This window comes from Palaemon carinicauda, chromosome 39 (assembly GCF_036898095.1).
Source record: "Palaemon carinicauda isolate YSFRI2023 chromosome 39, ASM3689809v2, whole genome shotgun sequence".
Taxonomy (NCBI): domain Eukaryota; kingdom Metazoa; phylum Arthropoda; class Malacostraca; order Decapoda; family Palaemonidae; genus Palaemon; species Palaemon carinicauda.
In genome coordinates this window covers 18,971,588-18,991,105 of record NC_090763.1, presented here as the reverse complement: position 1 = coordinate 18,991,105, position 19,518 = coordinate 18,971,588, and the positions used below count along the sequence as shown (strand labels likewise).

The 19,518-nt window shown below is 35.8% G+C and overlaps 1 protein-coding gene across 2 annotated transcripts in view; it reads left to right on the top strand.

Moving 5' to 3' along the window:
* The first annotated feature begins 6,497 nt into the window (after window positions 1-6,497).
* The window catches only part of LOC137631056 (uncharacterized), a 17,127-nt gene continuing 4,106 nt past the window's right edge, over window positions 6,498-19,518 (top strand). The window contains exons 1-3 of one of the 2 annotated variants that reach the window (XM_068362649.1): window positions 6,498-8,470; window positions 10,383-10,457; window positions 11,108-11,580. In XM_068362649.1, the coding sequence (XP_068218750.1) occupies window positions 6,918-8,470; window positions 10,383-10,401 (1,572 nt within the window). In that variant the 5' untranslated portion in view covers window positions 6,498-6,917 and the 3' untranslated portion in view covers window positions 10,402-10,457; window positions 11,108-11,580. Of the gene's footprint in view, window positions 8,471-10,382; window positions 10,458-11,107; window positions 11,581-19,518 lie in introns of those variants that run through there. The other variant, XM_068362650.1, reaches the window with a different exon arrangement.

Here is a 19,518-nt window from a genome sequence, read left to right as displayed (position 1 = left end):
AGTGTCTGGCTATATATATATATATATATATATATATATATATATATATATATATATATATATACACATTTACATTTCTTTCCTTATCACCATCATATCTTATCGCATTTCACGGGGTAGTAATATATATATATATATATATATATATATATATATATATATATATATATATATATATATATATGTGTGTGTGTATATATATATATATATATATATATATATATATATCTTTCCTTATCACCATTATATCTTATCACATTTTATGGGGTAGTAAAATTATTTCTTTCCTGTCACATTGAGCGGCATTGCCAAACATACCCTGCAGAGGGAGTACTCGGAGAGATACATTCGGAAACCACAATCTCCCACAAATTGCCGAACCAACGGGTGGAAAAGGTTAAAACTACATGCATACCTATATCTTTAGTCGTTATTTTGACGGGTAGCATACACTAGTAAATAATAATGCCTAATGCCACTACGGGTTTCGCATTAAATAAGCTGAAAGCAAAAGAGCATGATTTAATCGGATGTGATGTGTCAAGGATTCTCATTTACAAAATGGAATAAATCACGTTTAAAAAATGAGCAAAGTACATTTAATTACAAAGGCAAATTAGCATAAATCGAGTCAGCAGTTTTGTGACCATATTTAAACATAACAGCAGTAACTGCAGTGGCAGTAATACCAAGTAGTATTAGAGCACGGGCATTTTTTTATCCTCACATACACACACAAACACACACACACACACACACACATATATATATATATATATATATATATATATATATATATATATATATATATATATATATATATATATAAATAAAGGAGTAATAACATTTGTAACTTAAAGGAGTATGCATGATTTCCTACTTTAACAAAAACATAAAAGCATAAAAGTGACAAGCGACAATCGGTTGTGAATTTCTACCCTCAAATCAATAAGCAATCCAAATACAGTAGGTAAAACCCTAATACAAAAATATCAACAAGTAATTCACCATAAATACCACCTACATTATCCCAACTGACAAAAAGCACATAACGCTGGACTCGAATAAATAAACGCTAAAGTAGTAATCGGGAGAGAGAGAGAGAGAGAGAGAGAGAGAGAGAGAGAGAGAGAGAGAGAGAGAGAGAGAGAGAGAGAGAGAGAATGTGTTTATGTAATTAGATATTTTACCATTACACCAAATCCCAAAGCCCTTTCTGTAAACCATACTCAATCGTCAATTATCCTGAAGCAATCATTTCAACACGAGAGATAAAATTAATAAGGTAGACAACATCCCTTTCCGTGTACTGGCATTTATGGATTAATCCGACGAAGGATTTAAAAATGTCAAACGACACGAGTGGAACAAAGCACTCTCGATGAAAAAAAAAAAAAAAAACCTGCATTAGAAGGATTTTAGTACCATTCAAAAATTAATGAATGAAACGCGTACTCTACGATGAGAGAGAGAGAGAGAGAGAGAGAGAGAGAGAGAGAGAGAGAGAGAGAGAGAGAGAGAGAGAGAGAGAGAGATACCATGAAATTACTTCCATTGCCATCATAAACATAAAACGGTTACGATTTGCAATTTGCCAACTAAACACTTACTTCGCTTTCGATGCCACACACGACACCGGAGAATCCAGGCCGATGTGGCACTTCCTACCGAGAATCTGAATGATGGATACTGCATGCCTCTCACGTTCTGAATTATTGCAAATTGCAAATACCGACCGTTGCACGGTGAACAATAAATATTTTTATCCTTTGGATATAAAAAAAGTGTGCACGTTGGAGATTATGTATGTTTTTATGTTTATGCAAAGTACGAAAAAACATAGAAAATTAAAACACTATGTGAATCCTTGCCAATTTCGTCTATTATCAAGACACTGTCCTCTCGTTGTCTTGAAATTATAGAAAGCAATGTTTCATCATTTTTTTTCCCCCTTGAATAGCACATGTTCCTATGCAGTTTGCACATGCATGCTACATTTAACTATATTAATAATGAGGCCATTGTTATCTTAGTATAATTAAGGTATTTTTAAATAATGGATTACAAAATGCAGTTGTTGATTGGCAACAGAGAAACTAGATTTGTTTTATCTGGTGTTCCACACAGGAATTTTCATATGCCAATTATTTTTCATACTATACAGTATACGCATATTGGTTTAGACTAGAAATAAAGCTCGTTTCACATGCAGATGATGCTACTCTAGTTGCATCAATTTCATTTCCTGACTGTAGACCTTAAGTTGATGTCTCCCATACTAGAGATTATCATTATTATTACCAGCTAAGCTACAATGCTAGTTGGAAGAGCAAGATGCTTTAAGCCCAAAGGCTCCAACAAGGAAAAATTAGTTAAAATTAGTAAATGTTGTAAATTATGGGCCAAAAAGTTGAACTCTAACAAAAGTCAACTATGGTTGTAAGTAGGCCAACGACAGAGGCTTCTCAACATCCAGATCTTTGCATTAACAATGTATCAGCAAGTATGAACTAGTCATTTAATTTCTATTGTGAGTAACACATTCGGTCTTTTTATTTTTCATTTGTGAAAAAAAATGGGATATTGAGTCAAATAAGATTTTCGGAGGTCAATCTATTTTGTTGATGTGTTCTAATTACTTCATTCAATCATTTTTGTAGTATTCTTCTCCGGTTTGGTCTTGAGCTGTTGACTCATCTTAATGTGTATAACAGGATATTAATCTGGCACCGTCATTCAGTTCGTTATGCATGTTGCAGTATATTTTATTATTAATTCTGTCCATCGTTTGCATTCAGGTCTTCCCAGACTGTATCATTGTGTACATAATACTATGTATTCAATTAATTCTATCAATTTTGGATTCCCCCACAATAAGGCTCAATACTACATAATATTCTGAGTTTTATTCTAGCTGTAACCAGATATGGGATGATCTTACTAACATGGCGGTTGAACTTCAGTAGTACAAATTTGTTGCGAATGATTTTATTCCATTGAACAGGTTGATAGTGTCTCTCTTCATACTAAATATATGACAGATCTACTTTAACGTTGTTACTGATCTTTAAATATTTTATAATCTTTATTTCTTTCATCAAATCTCATCTATAGTTTATTTGTTTATATAGTATGTAGCATAACCAAATCAGTTAAGCATATAGTCTTCCATAACCCTCCTCATTATAAAATGATTTCCCTAAATCTATAACTATATCTCCCTGTCGACAATAGCCCTCAACAGCCGAGGCATCCAATTTCCACCAACTGCTTCCAGCAATGAAACAAAGCCAATGATCTATTACGATCAATAATAGTTTAAAGGGGCGTTTGTGTTAAAGTTTCAAAAAGTTTATCTTTGTAGATACGAACAAGGTTACTACATGGAAACACGCAAGTTTTTAATTAGAATAAAGGAGAGAGAGAGAGAGAGAGAGAGAGAGAGAGAGAGAGAGAGAGAGAGAGAGAGAGAGAGAGAGAGAGAGAGAGAGAGAGAGAGTGTTAATAAAGCCACTTTCTGAGTTAAAAATTCAATTTTCACAATAACATAGAAAAGCAAATACAAACGGCCAACACACTCAGTAATCCCAACCACATTTATAGCTCTATTTCAATCATCACAATAACGCGCTGAGCCTAAACCACCCGAAGCTAACAATTATCTAAAGCTATGCAGCGCCCACGCCCACTCAAAACATTTCACCTACTTCTCTTGTAGTATTTTTTTTTATTTCCTTGTTTCCTTTCCTCACTGGGATATTTTTCCCTGTTGGAGCCCTTAGGGTTATAGCATCTTGCTTTCCCAATTGGGGTTATAGCTTAGCTTATAATAATAATAATAATAATAATAATAATAATAATAATGAACACTGCACAAATATGACTTTTCTATGAATGATGATGATGGAAAGGGAGTGGAGGGAGCCTCAGCCCCCTTTTCACGAACAGAGGATTGATTGATTGATTTAAAGTTTTCAGGCATCCTGAACAGAGGATTGACAAAGCAGAGAAAATGACATAACCTTCATAGGATAACCTCATGCAGAAACGTCGTTAAACTCTTTCTCTCCTCATTTCATTGCAGAATAAAAGTTTAAAAACATCAATGTCATTAAACTTCAAGTTATTTGTTACATCAAACCATTAAAAATTAAACGAAATTCACGCTTCACCTATTTTTCATAATTCCGTTTATTTCACAATAAATGAGCAATATAAGATGTGAAATGCTGAATGCCTTGGAATGAATATCACAAAATGACTGTAAATGTCCTATACAGATTAGGAATACCCAGCTATATAGGACCAGAAAAGCAACTCCCCATACAGATTAGGGTTCCCCTGCATAGGACCAGAAAAGCAACTCTCCATACTGATTAGGGTTTCCCCTGCTACATAGGACCAAAAGCAACCCCTAAAGTAAAAGTAAGGTAATGAGAATCACACGAAATCAGCATTTAAAAAATGTAGGGTGTGCACTATATTTTGTTAACAATTTCAAGACTAGGACTGCCATAGCCAAAAACACAAGTCCAAATACTGTACCTCCTTTACTACATCACAACTTATATATTGGCACTTCAGAGGTGAGATATACAGGAAAATTTGAGGTAAAATAGAATGATCAGACCCAATTTGACACACACCTGTGCCCGACTTCCTTAAATCAACTCTTAGGATTGTTGGCAATCCTAATAAAGCTAAAACTGGATTCTTCCGGAATATACGAGAGGGTACACATGGAATACACACACACACTATAAATTAAAAGTCAAACCATCTCGAGAAAAAAAAAACTAACAATAGTAATATCTCAACAATGATTGCCTGCGATACACAATGAAACCAACAGCAATATCTCAAGATGACCAGTCTGGAGAGAGAGAGAGAGAGAGAGAGAGAGAGAGAGAGAGAGAGAGACTCGTTTGAAATCCAAGTCGGTGGAAGGAATGAAGCATAACAAGGGAGTCAGGCATAACACCAATGCAACTTCTTCCCAACCCCACACCTCCCCTCCTTAAGCACACCCCCCCCCCCCCCAAAAAAAAAAAACTAGTTGTTACATAAGCCGTAAGTCAGGAGTTTGATGTAACATTACTTACTTTGCTGCTGCCCTTTTCTTTTTACTTCTTCACTTACCTGAAATGAGATACAGAACAATTAGTTTTCGTAATTACAGTCACTTAATACTAAATTAAATAAATAACCTTTACATGTCTGATAATCAGGGACAGAGTTCAACGTTTCTCTAAAGGGGAAACTAGAGGAACAAATATATTAACACACGCGCACACACACACACACACACACACATACATATATATATATATATATATATATATATATATATATATATAATATACATACATACATACATATATATACGTATATATATATATATATATATATATATATATATATATATATATATATATATATATATATATATAGTTAGTGTGTGTGTGCGGGGGGGGCTGCTTTCGTACTGTATATACTTCTCTAAAACCAATGAAACCTAAACCTCATAATTATATATTTCTTACAAAAATGATGTCCATTAAATAAACATATTATACATCAATATTTTTGTATGCACGTATAAATCTACTTAGACTTTCAATGAAATTCTTAATGAAACAACTCTTCACCTTTCACGGTAGAGCCCGGTTACTTGAAAGACTCGCTAGATACACACATTCACCGTGAAACTATATTCTATTGTCTATTGATATTCTTATTACTACTTTATTGACTTAATAATACAAAAATTTACAAAGGCATAGATACATCATTTACTATGAAAATTGTATTCCATAATCTTGCACAAGACAGATTTGCTTTAGCAAAACTATTTTCTCCACAAAAATATATAAACAAGCAAACAAATTCCAACTAATAACATAATACCACTCCAAATCTATTTATTATAATTAGTTCTTACAGCAATCCAGGATTTCATATACATAATTACAAAGATCTATTGGGTTTCCTTCATTCAAAATTACAATGTCTGAGTTAATCAAGGTTAGGATATTTCGCACAAATGTTCCTCTCTTGTACCTGATTTTCCGTACTTACACAAATACGTAACTCACGAGGGATCCTACTCCACTTTCCTAATTCAATTTTCAAACTATGCAATTTAAAGATCGACATATCGGTAACGTATAATGACACAGGATAGGAAGTAAAGTTAGACAAACTAAAGAAAACAAATAATAACGAGACGAATGCAGACACAAAACCTCTGAAATGCTCAATCTGCAATCTGCGTTGGCAAAGTGTTGTGGAGGATGGCGCTCATGTTTTGCTGATCTATCATATTGCTGAGTCAAATCTCTTTCCCACAGGGCTGGAGACGGACAGCCACCCCTTCCTTAACCCAAGTAGACACCCATGATACCCCATCCAGGTTCGTGCCAAACATAAGGAGGAAGCACGGCCCAAATGTCAGTTAAGAGATCGCTAGTACCGTCCTGCCGCCGGAGGCAGATCCTGGTCTTATCGACATTCATTCATGGTCTTATCGCCATTCATTTCAGTATTTGTATAATGTAGATTATTCAGTAACTTTCTAAAACCCGCTGTCTCTCTCCGTTGCCAGACCCTACAACTTTGTAACTTTGCTTTATTATTAAGGACCACTTAAAAGATTTTGCATTTTGAATTCAACTTTGTAAATTGTGACTAACATTTTCAATGATACTCAACGCTACCGTAACTAATTAGTTATGTGCTCAATAATATTGTGAATTACATTTTGTTAAATATACGAACTGTTTGAAAAGATAGAGTTTCACACATTTCTATGTCTTAAGCCGCGACTACCACTGGGCCACGTGAAAAGAGTGGTGACATACGAATGGGATATCTTATTCAACAGTTTGAGTGAAAAGAATTTATATATAGACTAAAAAATGAGTGCTCCGGAAGATCCAGAGAATGTTATGATCGCGATTCAGGACAACATTGGAGGCAAAAATCATTTTATAGCGGCCGAAGAAGAAATTATTTTTCCGGGAACAACGGCTGGCACGGGAAGATCAAAACCACAGGGAGTTTTAAACAGCAGTTTTTCACATGAAGATGATGGATTCGAACCTCAGCCAAGAGACGGACAGTCAAGCGAATGCAGTACTTTTCCCCCATTGACAGAACATGTGCCAGTTTTTGAAGATAGATTACCTGCAAAAGGACGCCGGTTCCTTTCAATCGAAGGTTTTCTAAGTACCATAGAGAGAGCGACGTCAGAAAGATGTTGGACTGACAGACAGAAAATTGTCCTGGCGAAGCAAAGAATTCGAGGAGGAGCACATAGAAAGGTGAGGAAAGATCCGGAATACATCAACCCAACGTCGTGGGGAACGTTGAGACGGCACCTGCAACAAAGATTAGGCCTGAGTACTGCCCGTTTATACTATCACCTATTTAACCATGAGCCGACAAGAAAACAAGGCGAGTCTCACTTTGAATTTTTCACAAGAATTGATGAAGAGTTGGAAGACTTTGTGGATGGCCATGAGGCATTGGAGGATTTTAAAGATCCTTGGTTGAGGAAAACAATGAAATCTCAACTTCCTGCATACACGTGGGTAACACTGTATCAGCCCATACCCATAGAGAGGGCCATGGAGAACGTGCAAGCCTTGATGTCGGGTACACACACCGAACAGGTGAGGAAAGATCCGGAATTCATCAACCCAACGTCGTTGGGAACGTTGAGAGGGCACCTGCAACATAGATTAGGCCTGAGTACCGCCAGTATATACGATCACCTTTGTAACTATGAGCCGACAAGAAAACAAGGAGAGTCTCCCTATGAATTTTTCACAAGAATTGCTGCAGAGTTGGAAGACTTTTTGGATGGCCATGCGGCCTTGGAGGGTATTAAAGATCCTTGGTTGAGGAGAACAATGATATCTCAACTTCCCGCATACGCGTGGGGCACACTGTATCAGCCCATACCCATAGAGAGGGCCATGGAGAACGTGCAAACCTTGATGTCGTTGACACCCACCGAACGGGAGGGAGGAAAACCCTGTTCCGAAGAACATAACCTACAGCAGCAGGCCCATTCAACGTCGTTCTCCTCGAGTCAATCGTCCGGAAGCGGTCCGAGTGTCAAGAAGAAAACTTCGGCCCAAGGGGAGAAAAATAGGTCGCAAACACAGAAGAAGCTGCAGTGTTTTAACTGCGGAAAGTGGGGTCATTACGCCCGCCAATGCAAATCGGCTCGAACCCCCGACCCAAGAGCAACAGCATCGCCAATGGCAATAGAAGGACCAGCACCAACTGTTGGAACACCATCCTACTACCCTCAACCCATGGTGGGTTTACTGCAAGCCTTCCCATGGTGGGGGTCACCATCATTGCATCCGCCACCGCCTGCGGCATGGCAGACGCCGCCATCTCAAGGACGTCCCAATAAGAAGAAGCCCGAATACAGCGCCCCAGAAGCCTGTTATCAAAGGCAAGTCCCATCAGGTTTTAAAAACTGTTTGATAGATACAGGGGCACTTGTTTTTCTTATTATTGAATCACACATTACAGTAAATCAAGTTCAGAATGGGGTTCCTTTAAAGTGTCAAGGGTTTGGAGGGAAAGAAGTTTTAATAAACAGTTTTTGTTCACAGACTTATGAGATAGGGGAAGAGAAACTTATTCACGATGTGTACGTCGTCCTTGAGTTAGGAATAACGGGCATTGACGTCATTAAAGGTTCCGACGCGATCTGGTTACTAGGGTTAAATGTACTTCATGTCCCAAAAGATTAACTGTAACTTGGAGTGATCGCATCCTACCCATTGGAGGGACAGTTGCATCTGTAGCCCGCGTAATAGAACCTGTTAATAGTGTGTATTGATCCCTGTCCTGCTATGTTAATAGAATTAAATGTGCGAAACAATGCCCATGTAGATTTTGAAAAAAAAAAAACTTGATGCATGATTCGTTAGTTCAAATTGAGGATAGGAAAATTAGAGTGTGGTTTCCTAATTTTACATCTGTACCAGTGTTACTTAGGGAAACTACGCTAATTGCTCGTGTGGCTGATACGGGTTTCAAGGCTGACATGAAGACTTGGAAAACAACGAGAGAGAGAGAGAGAGAGAGAGAGAGAGAGAGAGAGAGAGAGAGAGAGAGAGAGAGAGAGAGAGAGAGAGACTCATATTTCAGACAGAATTGTGAGGAATTGGGTGTAGTATTTTCAAGGAAATAGTGTGTTTAACAACGCAAGAGTAGATATCAGCTGTAAAGATTATCATAAGAAAATTGCATGGGGATAATCTATAACTTGAGAAAAACCTTTCATATTTAATATTAACACACACACATACACACATATATATATTTATATATGTATGTGTGCGTGTGTAAATTTAGTGTTAAACACCGCCATTCAGCAAAGTACCTCATCAGATCGTGCATGCGCTTTAAAGAATTTGGGACAGAACACCTGACAATTATCATTTTAATGTTACACAAATTCTGGACGAATATCAAGACATATTTGTAATGAATGAGGAACCGCCTAGATATTGTGACTTTATGCTTTTTCACATAGATACCGGAGACAGCCCGCCAGTCGTAACTTATCGAGTGCCTTTTGCATATCAAACTGAGGTAAATATGTTCCTTTAATACTTTGCCCTTAGGTTTAAAGAACGCAACCGCGCATTTTTCCCGTGTAATGATGAGAGTCTTTTCTGGATTGGTAGGAAATGCTAAAGTTGATTTATGTAAATTATATCATTTTAGGAAACATTGTAGAACATATGGCTAATTTTGTTAAAGTACTCGAAGCCTTGAGACGTCAGAATTTGAAGGTCATCTTAGCCAAGTGTCAAATGTTTCATTGAGAGGTTCAATTTCTAGGTCACATACTCAGTAACAAGGGCGTAAGCCCAAAACGGCATGCCGAATCTAATGAGAGGTTCAGGACAGGTGTCGCCCAGGGTATACCTTTAATTTTTTTTTTACTAGTACATTGAATTGATGATACTGTTATTAGTATGATACAGCTGTTAAACTGATGATGATAATGCGCATTAATTAATTCATAAAACAGCGGTTTAAAGATACTAAATGATGTTTCATTATGTTTGAAGATATTACAATAATGTTTCATTATGTTTGAAGACATTAGATGATATGTCATTATAATTGATAATGATTTTTCTTGCATATTACAGCCATGATATACTATTTCGTAATTCTGTTCTTTCCATAATTACTCTTTTCATAGTTAATGTTCATTTGATGAATTGTTTTAAGTAATTTTTTTTTCCCGGTGTTTGTGCCATTTTCACGTTTTGATAACTGAATTTGTTTTCTTGTAGTGTATGATTGTATCAGCTGTTACTATACCTTATGTCTGATTACAGATTCCTGGGAGGAGTGTGAGGCCCCTTTATGTCTCGCCCACGACCTCACCCTGAGATCTGATTGACATTTCCTGAGTTGAGTATGCTTGTATGATTTGTTTTAGTAATGAAGTTCTTTCTTTCAGTTTCTGTTACCCTTATTTGTTTATATGTATCACTTTTGAAGTTCTTTACTATGGCTTTTATTTACTCATATTTATCCATATGTATCATTTTTTAAGTTCTTTACTCCAGTTTTTATTTACTCAATATTGTATTCACTTAGTATTAGTATTATCACATTTCCTATTTACTTTTGTCGGCCTGTATGATCACCATTATGACATGTAATAAGTTGCCTATTTCAAGTTTTATTGTAACTTCATTGCTTTTTATATTTTCATTTGTTGATAGGTAAAGTTTGTTTTTCTTTTTTAAAGATTACATAATCCTGTATGATTAAGATTAAGCACTTCAGAGCAGTCTCGTATTGAGTTTTGTTTAATTTCGTACTTATTATTGTTTTTTTTTTTCTGCACCCAAAAGCTAATTAGGGTTTGCTTTTAACGAAGAATTTGGTAAGGGGAGTTTGTCACAGGATAGGAAGTAAAGTTAGACAAACTAAAGAAAACAAATAGACGAATGAAGCTCTGAATTGCTCAATCTGCCTTAGCCAAGTGTTGTGGTGGATGGCACCCATGTTTTGCTGATCTGTCATATAGCTGAATCACATCCTTATCCCACAGGGTTGGAGACGGAGAGGAGGCAGCGGCTGAAACCTTAACATAAACCGTTGAAGAACTGCAACAGCCACCCCTTCCTTTACCCAAGTGGACACTCATGATACCCCATCCGGGTTCGAGCCAAACATAAGGAGTAAGCAAGGCCCAGATGTCCGTTAGTTAGAGATCCCTAGTACCGTCCTGCCGCCGGAGGCCGATCCTGGCCTAATTGACATTCATTTCAGTATTTGTATAATGTAGATTATTCAGTAACTTTCAAAAACCGCGCTGTCTCCCTCCGATACCAGACCCTACAACTTTGTAACTTTGATGTATTATTAAGGAGCACTTAGAAGATTTTGCATTTTGTATTCAACTTTGTATATTGCGTCTTTAAAATTTTCAATGAAATTCAACGCTACCGTAACTGATTAGTTATGCGCTCAATAATCTTGTGAATTACTTTTTGTTAAATACACGAACTGTTTGAAAAGATACAGAGTACCATCTGTTATTATCCTCGTTTCCCATATTTTCATGCCTAAGCCGCGACTACCACTCGGCCACGTGACAATTACTTGTTCACCAAAAGAACTGCTTACTGATTTTACAAACGAGAGAGAGAGAGAGAGAGAGAGAGAGAGAGAGAGAGAGAGAGAGGGGGGGGGACAATAATTAGTTAGTTTTGGTGAAGAGAGTTGTTGATTTATTAATAATTAATATGCAGGAACTCCAGAGTCGACAAATAAACACCGCGCATTAACCAAATATAATTTCCCCCGAACATTCATTATATTACTAAGTAAATATTACTATTAACTCTCATATTAATATTTTTATAGATGAATATACTTATATAAAATTAAAAAAATGAAGCTGCACAGACGAACTTATTACGTAGTTTATGTTGTGTACAAAGAATAAATTTAGTAAGAGAGAGCACAGTTCAGCAGTACAAGGATATACGAAGAAAGGAAGGTTTTAAACCAGCTTGAATGGGGTCAGTGAAAAAAAAAATTAAAGGAAGGACCTTGATATCAAGAAAGTAAATAGAGTTTAAATTTGACACCGTGGTACCCTGATTAAGCTGAACAATAACACAGTTAACCCTTATACCCCCAAAGGACGTACTGGTACGTTTCACAAAAGCCATCCCTTTACCCCCATGGACGTACCGGTATGTCCTTGCAAAAAAATGCTATAAAATTTTTTTTTTTCATATTTTTGATAATTTTTTAAAAAAATTTAGGCATTTTCCAAGAAAATGAGACCAACCTGACCTCTCTATGACAAAAATTAAGGCTGTTAGAGCAATTTAAAAAATATATACTGCAAAATGTGCTGGGAAAAAAATAACCCCTTGGGGGTTAAGGGTTGGAAATTTCCAAATACCCCGGGGGTAAAAGGGTTAATAATGAACATAAATTTATAACAGACCTGATTAATGTCGTCAATTTAGCTGAACAATTAACAGAGTTGATAATGAATGTAAATTTATAACAAACCTGATTAATGTAGTCAATTTGGCTGAACACTATGATAGTAATGAATTTAAATTTATAAACCTGATTAATGTCACCAATTTAGCTGAACAATAACTTGATTATTGAACTTAAATTTATAACAACGCGGATTAATGTCGTCAATTTAGCAGAACAATAACAGAGTTAATAATGAGCTCAAATTTATAACCTCAGCATAAACACATCAAAACTTACCAAGATTAAGTTACATAAGACATTTGAAAGCCGAAACATTTCAAAATGAAACAGAATCAAAGTTGAATTTATCCAAAATAATGAAAAACAACAATATCATCGACTTTCATTCAATAAACTAAATCAATTCCACTCAAAGAAATAAACCATGAAAGTAGATATCCTCAAGCTTTTAATAAAGACAAGAGGATTTGATATTCTAAATTAAAAACCTACAAAGGCAGATACAATACAGGTAATTGACAAAAGCACAAAAATCCATCTACAGCTTTGAACTGGATTTATACGTATGGCTAAGGCATGAGTAGGGAGGCCATTCAGAGTAGGATCTACAGCTTTCGAATAGCTTCAGGAAAAAGTAATCCGGTACTAGGGTTGTGGCTTAGCAAGTAATAATAATAATAATAATAATAATAATAATAATAATAATAATAATAATAATAATAATATCAAGTGGAGAACAATTAACTAATCATCATAATCATCTTTGATTCAATGACAGCAAAATTATTTCTTATGATAATTTTAATAAAAAATGTTGGGTACTCATGGAGGCCCTACTTCCCAAGCCCAAGATATTTTCCAGAGAGAGAGAGAAAGAGAGAGAGAGAGAGAGAGAGAGAGAGAGAGAGAGAAACTGCCATAACTTATTTGTCCTTTTTTTCTGAGAAAGTTGGCATGTTGTAAACAAACTAACAAGAAAAATAGAAATTTCGTTAAAAGTTAAGCTTCCAGGCGAGAGAATCTTTCCCTTAGGAAACTTGTGAAAAGACTTACACCTAACGAGAAAAAATACTAAGATAGATATATTTCCAAATAATTCCACGACGTGACAGAATTACCCTTCAATGAGTATATGCCAATATACCTTTTTCTGAGTGGGGATACCTTAACGTGATGAAAGGGTTTGCGTACCGCCATGATCAGTAAAGCTGTACTAGTCAGGGCCACCCATACAAGATTGGTTTGCTGTGAGTGATCAGGCAAAAATCTCCCACCATCACCAATCTGCAGTTGGCTAGCGTGGTGGTGAATTCGCCAAACCCCAGACATGAATAAGGACATATATGAGGCCTCTGTCCTGCAGTGGACTAGAAACTACTGCAGTTTCATATATATATATATATATATATATATATATTTTCTTGCACTGCATTTGAATGGTTTCCCTAACGAATCACTGGGGACACTTAATAATACCCAGAACTACCGTCTTTTACGAATCGCAATGAAAGAAATTTACACTTCACTTCACTTCCACTCCCAGGTAGGCTTTCAGCCTGTCAGTGGAATCAGTTGTTTTCTCCACTCAATTATCTTTTCAAAAATTCCCTCTCTTCTCAGCTGTTCAATTGTTGGCATGCTGTTCTTTGTCAGTATCTCTTCAATTTCATCCCTCCAACGTTTACGTGGTCTACCTCTTGATCTCCTCCCACCAGGCGTCCAGTCCCATCTCTTCCTTGCAATTCTATTTAATTCTATTTAATGTTCCAATATTTCACAAAATTACAATGGTTTTAATTTCCATTATCTTTAAATATGAATTTACTTTAACTGGATAAAATTTACATTAAAAATAATGCTAAAAGTAATTCGAACTGTAATACCCAGATATGAGTAAAAAGGAACTTTCAGAAAATAATTAATTATTTAACGTCATGCAAATACACCTTGTAGTATTAACTAAAAAAATTTTCTAGGAAGGGTATTGATATACCATACTACATCATATATTTGACAAAAAAATGTACTATAAAAAAGCGCTGTGTACACAAGATCTACAGTAGACAATATACCTCAAGTGTACATTCAAGTCTCATTAGTATAGACAAATAGAGCTGACCAAGTCACTGGAAATAACCATCATGTAATAGCGTTGAGGTATTGCACCACAAAAAAGAAGAGAAAAAAAAGCCTTCCATAGAAGGAAAACAATCTCATAAAAATCAAGATAAAAAGGGGGGGGGGGGGTAGGAGATATGTGTTATTTACTATATATATCGATACACACATTTCAGCCCAGATAATTTCATATATCCAAAGGGCAAATTTTTCCAGCATAAATTAGGGCAGCCTCCTTACATGATTATCTGATTATCTGATCATCTCAATCATCCACATTACATAATTATCTGATCATCTCAATCATCTTTTCTATAGAATGACAGCTTGACCAGAACATGAATTAGCAATGGCTACACTAAGTGGCCTTGTACAATTTCGGTATTAAATCTTATGAAACTTGAAAACTATAGACGTTTTGGCGAGCTTGTCAGATATGAGGATTACATAGTCCATAGCATATAATTTGAAACAAATATCAATTCATCTACTTTCTTTACCTCTCTTCGTCCATTTCTCCGCATATTGGATTCTATGGAACGCTGACATTAAAGAGAGAGAGAGAGAGAGAGAGAGAGAGAGAGAGAGAGAGAGAGAGAGAGAGAAAATAACTTTCTGAATACTTATGAATAGCTTTGTTATGACAGTACACTTTTTATATTCCTCATTACAATCATTAAAAAAAGCCTATTAAAAAATATCAATAAAAATTCTAATAATAATCCTCTTAATAATTTCAATAAATCAGGTCAATGTCAGAAAAGTTTTCTGACTAACATAAACTACTGTGTTTTAAAAACTGTTTTCTCAAAATGCTGCATAATTAAATCAGTGTCACGCTCACCGGGTCGATTTTGTATGACCAAGACACAATATTGCTAAAATTACTCCCGTCTTCTTATCGTTCTGGCATGACGATTCCCATCGAGAAACTACTGGTTTTATAAATTTATTGTTATGATAGATATAATCCATCATCATCATATCCTACGCCTATTAACACAAAGGGTCTCGATTAGACTTCGCCAGTCGTATCTACATTGACCTTTTAATTCAATACATCTCCATTCATCATCTACTTCACGTTTCATAGTCCCCAGACATGCAGCCCCAGGTCTCCCTAGATGTCGTTTAATGTCATACCATTGTAGATATATTGGGTTATGGTTCTCTCTTCGAAACTTTCCTGTCTGGCGTTCTGCTGGACTAGGGTTCGAGAAGCACTCAAGCTCGCGATAGTTTCTTGTAGTGTCAGCAACCTCACTATGCTTGTGAGCTAGGGATGGCGGCTTTGAGGGGAGCCTATAGGTTTCCTGCCGAGTCATCAGCAGCCAATGGCTGGCCTACATTAGACCAAGCTTAGGTGGAGGGGGCTTGGCCGAGGATCATATTAATACATGATTAGGTCTTTATGGAATTGTCACTGTCCCTTGCCAATGTCATTCATGGACGATCTTTAAGGTTTTGCACCAGTTTTGCATCCGCTTTTCCTAATCAAGAAACCCAAAATGGTTAGGAATACTGCATATTTCAACATTTCACTCACTGGGAATAGAATTTCATAAGCAGACTTTCAAGTTGCAATACTAATGGGTTCTTATGCGCATAACCTTTTAGTGTTTCTATGTCACTTTTTGGGTCAGAATAAATGACAAACTTACGATTCACCCCCATCTTCAATTGTTTTAATATTGTCAATTGCTAATAAAAAAAAAACATTAATACATACATTGAACAAAACCTACGTTGACTTGAAATGTTATAAGAAAAATAATCAGTTAAGATTCCCCCCTCAAAAAAAAAAAAAAAAAAAAAAAAAAAATATCATCACATTCCAGCGCCCTTCCCATTAAAGTTAAGGTAAAGGCGTTTGGTTTCAGTTCGTTTCATCGAATAGATGCTCACCGGAACGTCAGCTGGGCATGCCCAACCACCGCAGTGGCCTCCCCACTAAAAAGCTTAAACTTACAGTCCCGGACTCGGATCGATCTGCTGCTATGCAAAAGCTAGGCGAACAAGATACCCCAGTACTACTATAGCCACAGAAGGGGCAGAGAAGCAAGAGCTATTATTCTTCAGTTTTCTTCCTTTAATAATCTCAAATGGTGAGATATTTTCATTCCTATAAACAATGTAACCAATAGACAAACTTCAACTTAAAAAATGAAATTATCAAAAACAAAAAAATATGAATACTAAAGAGAAAAAAAAAGTAAGATTTGTGATGTACAATATATAAAATAGTAAAAATTCGAAATAAACCATACCGCAAAAAAAAAAAAATAAATAAATAAATCATAGGTCACTTAGCCTATAATACAAAAAAAAATGCAGTGCAGTAAATATCCAAAATATTATTTTAAATTAATGAATAAAAAGATGCATTGCCGCTAATAAGCAAAATAATATTAATTCGAATAAATTAAAAAAGTATGAGTTTAAAGTAAATAATAAATAAATAATTTGACTTAATAAAAAAATGCCCTACAGCAAATAATCAAAATATTAATTTGACTAAATAAAAAAATACATTACAGCAAATAATCAAAATATCAATTTGAATAAATATAAAAAATACCCATTTCAGCAAATAAGAAAAAATAACACATCTGAATAAACGCATGAATAAATGACCAGAATTTGGTGACATTCATTACAAGAGGAAGGAGAGAAGACGACACCTGAATACACGTCTGGGGAATGCTGTCACGTCGGGTTGGGTCCGACGGGCTGATAGAAGAGTAGGTTCTCTTCCTGGGTCGTTGCGAACCCAACCCGGGATTACCGGTGATATGCGATCTTTAGGAAGTATGACACTTCGGCTCAGGGAAAGGAAAGAGACACCGGTGACGACTGACTTCAGCCAAGAACCATCGATCAGGTGTCTTGCAAGATGGGAAGAATTCGATAATACTTTTCCTATGAAGTCAGGAAAGTAATAACTAGGCAATTACTAGCACATTGTGCTAATAAACACCACACACACAAATATATATATATATATATATATATACATACATATATATATAAATATATACATAAATATATATATATATATACTGTATACATAAATATGTATATACTGTATATATATATATATATATATAATATATATATATATATATACACATATATAGCTTATGTATGTGTACGAACACTAGCATACACAAGAAAAAATCTGGCAGAGAGAGAGAGAGAGAGAGAGAGAGAGAGAGAGAGAATTAAGTAACGCCTAAAACTTAATATCTAACGGAATCTTCAATCCTACAGAATGGCAGTACAAACATTTAAAAAAACAAAATAAGAGAACGAGGCGAATGTAAAACCCACATAAAATCCTTCATGGCTGAAGATGAGTACCATAAAAATATCCAGATTCCACAGAAGGTGATAATAACAAGTACGTGGTGGTGGAAACCAAAGTGAACCGTGGGGAGGTCAAGTGAGGTCAAGTACCAGAGGCTGAGGGTCACAACGAGGTCTGAAAGCTGATGGGGCGAGTATAACAATACGGATTAGATTCTACATTGGACAAGCAAGCTCAGATTACAATCTAGACACCAAAGACATTCATGCCTGAGGAGAAACATTATTTCTCAGCTTTCGAAGATTCTATTGTTACTGCAAGAGCCAAGTTCAAGAGCCTTATAAGGAAAGTTTTCACAACACTTACGTCATTGCCTTTTCACGCCTGATTTTGCATTTCTTATTCACTCTACACGGGCTCCAGATTTGGGCAAAAGATTGTGTGAGAGAGAGAGAGAGAGAGAGAGAGAGAGAGAGAGAGAGAGAGAGAGAGATATTTCCGTTTTATATAACGACATTTTTCATGGACTAGTAAGCTCCCCACAATTCTCTCTCTCTCTCTCTCTCTCTCTCTCTCTCTCTCTCTATGTTATAAAATATAATTTAAGCATCAAATAAAAGATATCTACTAACCTAATCTACTGGAAATCAAAATTAAATTTGCAGTGTCATCTTGAAAATAATTACCACTACCTTTCGAGTTTTATTACATCAACGATACCAGAACTGAACTGAAACCAGCCAAAAACATCAAACAGAAGCCTTGCCATAAACCACACGAGTTTAACCATTTAGTAAACATCTTTACGAAAAAAAAAGGGTTATTTCACCAAAGACGACACACCCTTAACCACAACTCACACGATCACACCCAAGGGCAGCATCATCTTTAGTGCACCAATAAGATGGGCAGCTTCTCCTTATCACATGATTACACCGAATGCCATACAAGGCTAGTTCGGATAACAGGGGTTAACGTTTAGAGGTAAACCCCCATATAACTCAACCTCCTCTAAACCACAACTAACCCCATTATTCTTCTCATCTTTTCCTGAGAACACAGAAGACGGTGGACGGTCATGACAGCTGGTTACGCCCTTGGCAATACAACGGCCACCCTCATTGCGCCCTAACGACACCCACGTGCGGTTCACAAAAAAAGTGGGGAATTAAAATTTTCCCAGGTTTGGGCAGGGTGAAAAGCAAACTTTTTCAATAAGGAAGATATACTCTATTAAAATTGTATAAAATGGAATTTCTTTTCGAGTAGAATTTAATTCTGGTTAAAAGAAGTTTAGAAATGTGAGTATAAATTAGTTTCATAAGGGGGAAAAGCGAATTTAAGAAATAACACATTTCAATTTTAATGATGATTAATGCTGCACGTCATATAAAAACTAAAAATATATATTAACAAATAAGCTTAAAAAAATATACATGTGCGATTCATGAAAATTAAAAAAAATAAAATGTCATAACTTCTTCATATAAATATTAACAGAAATTAATGAAAAAGCAGTGTACTAGTGACTTACTATACCTTTTAGCCCTCAAACCCGGGCCCCCAAT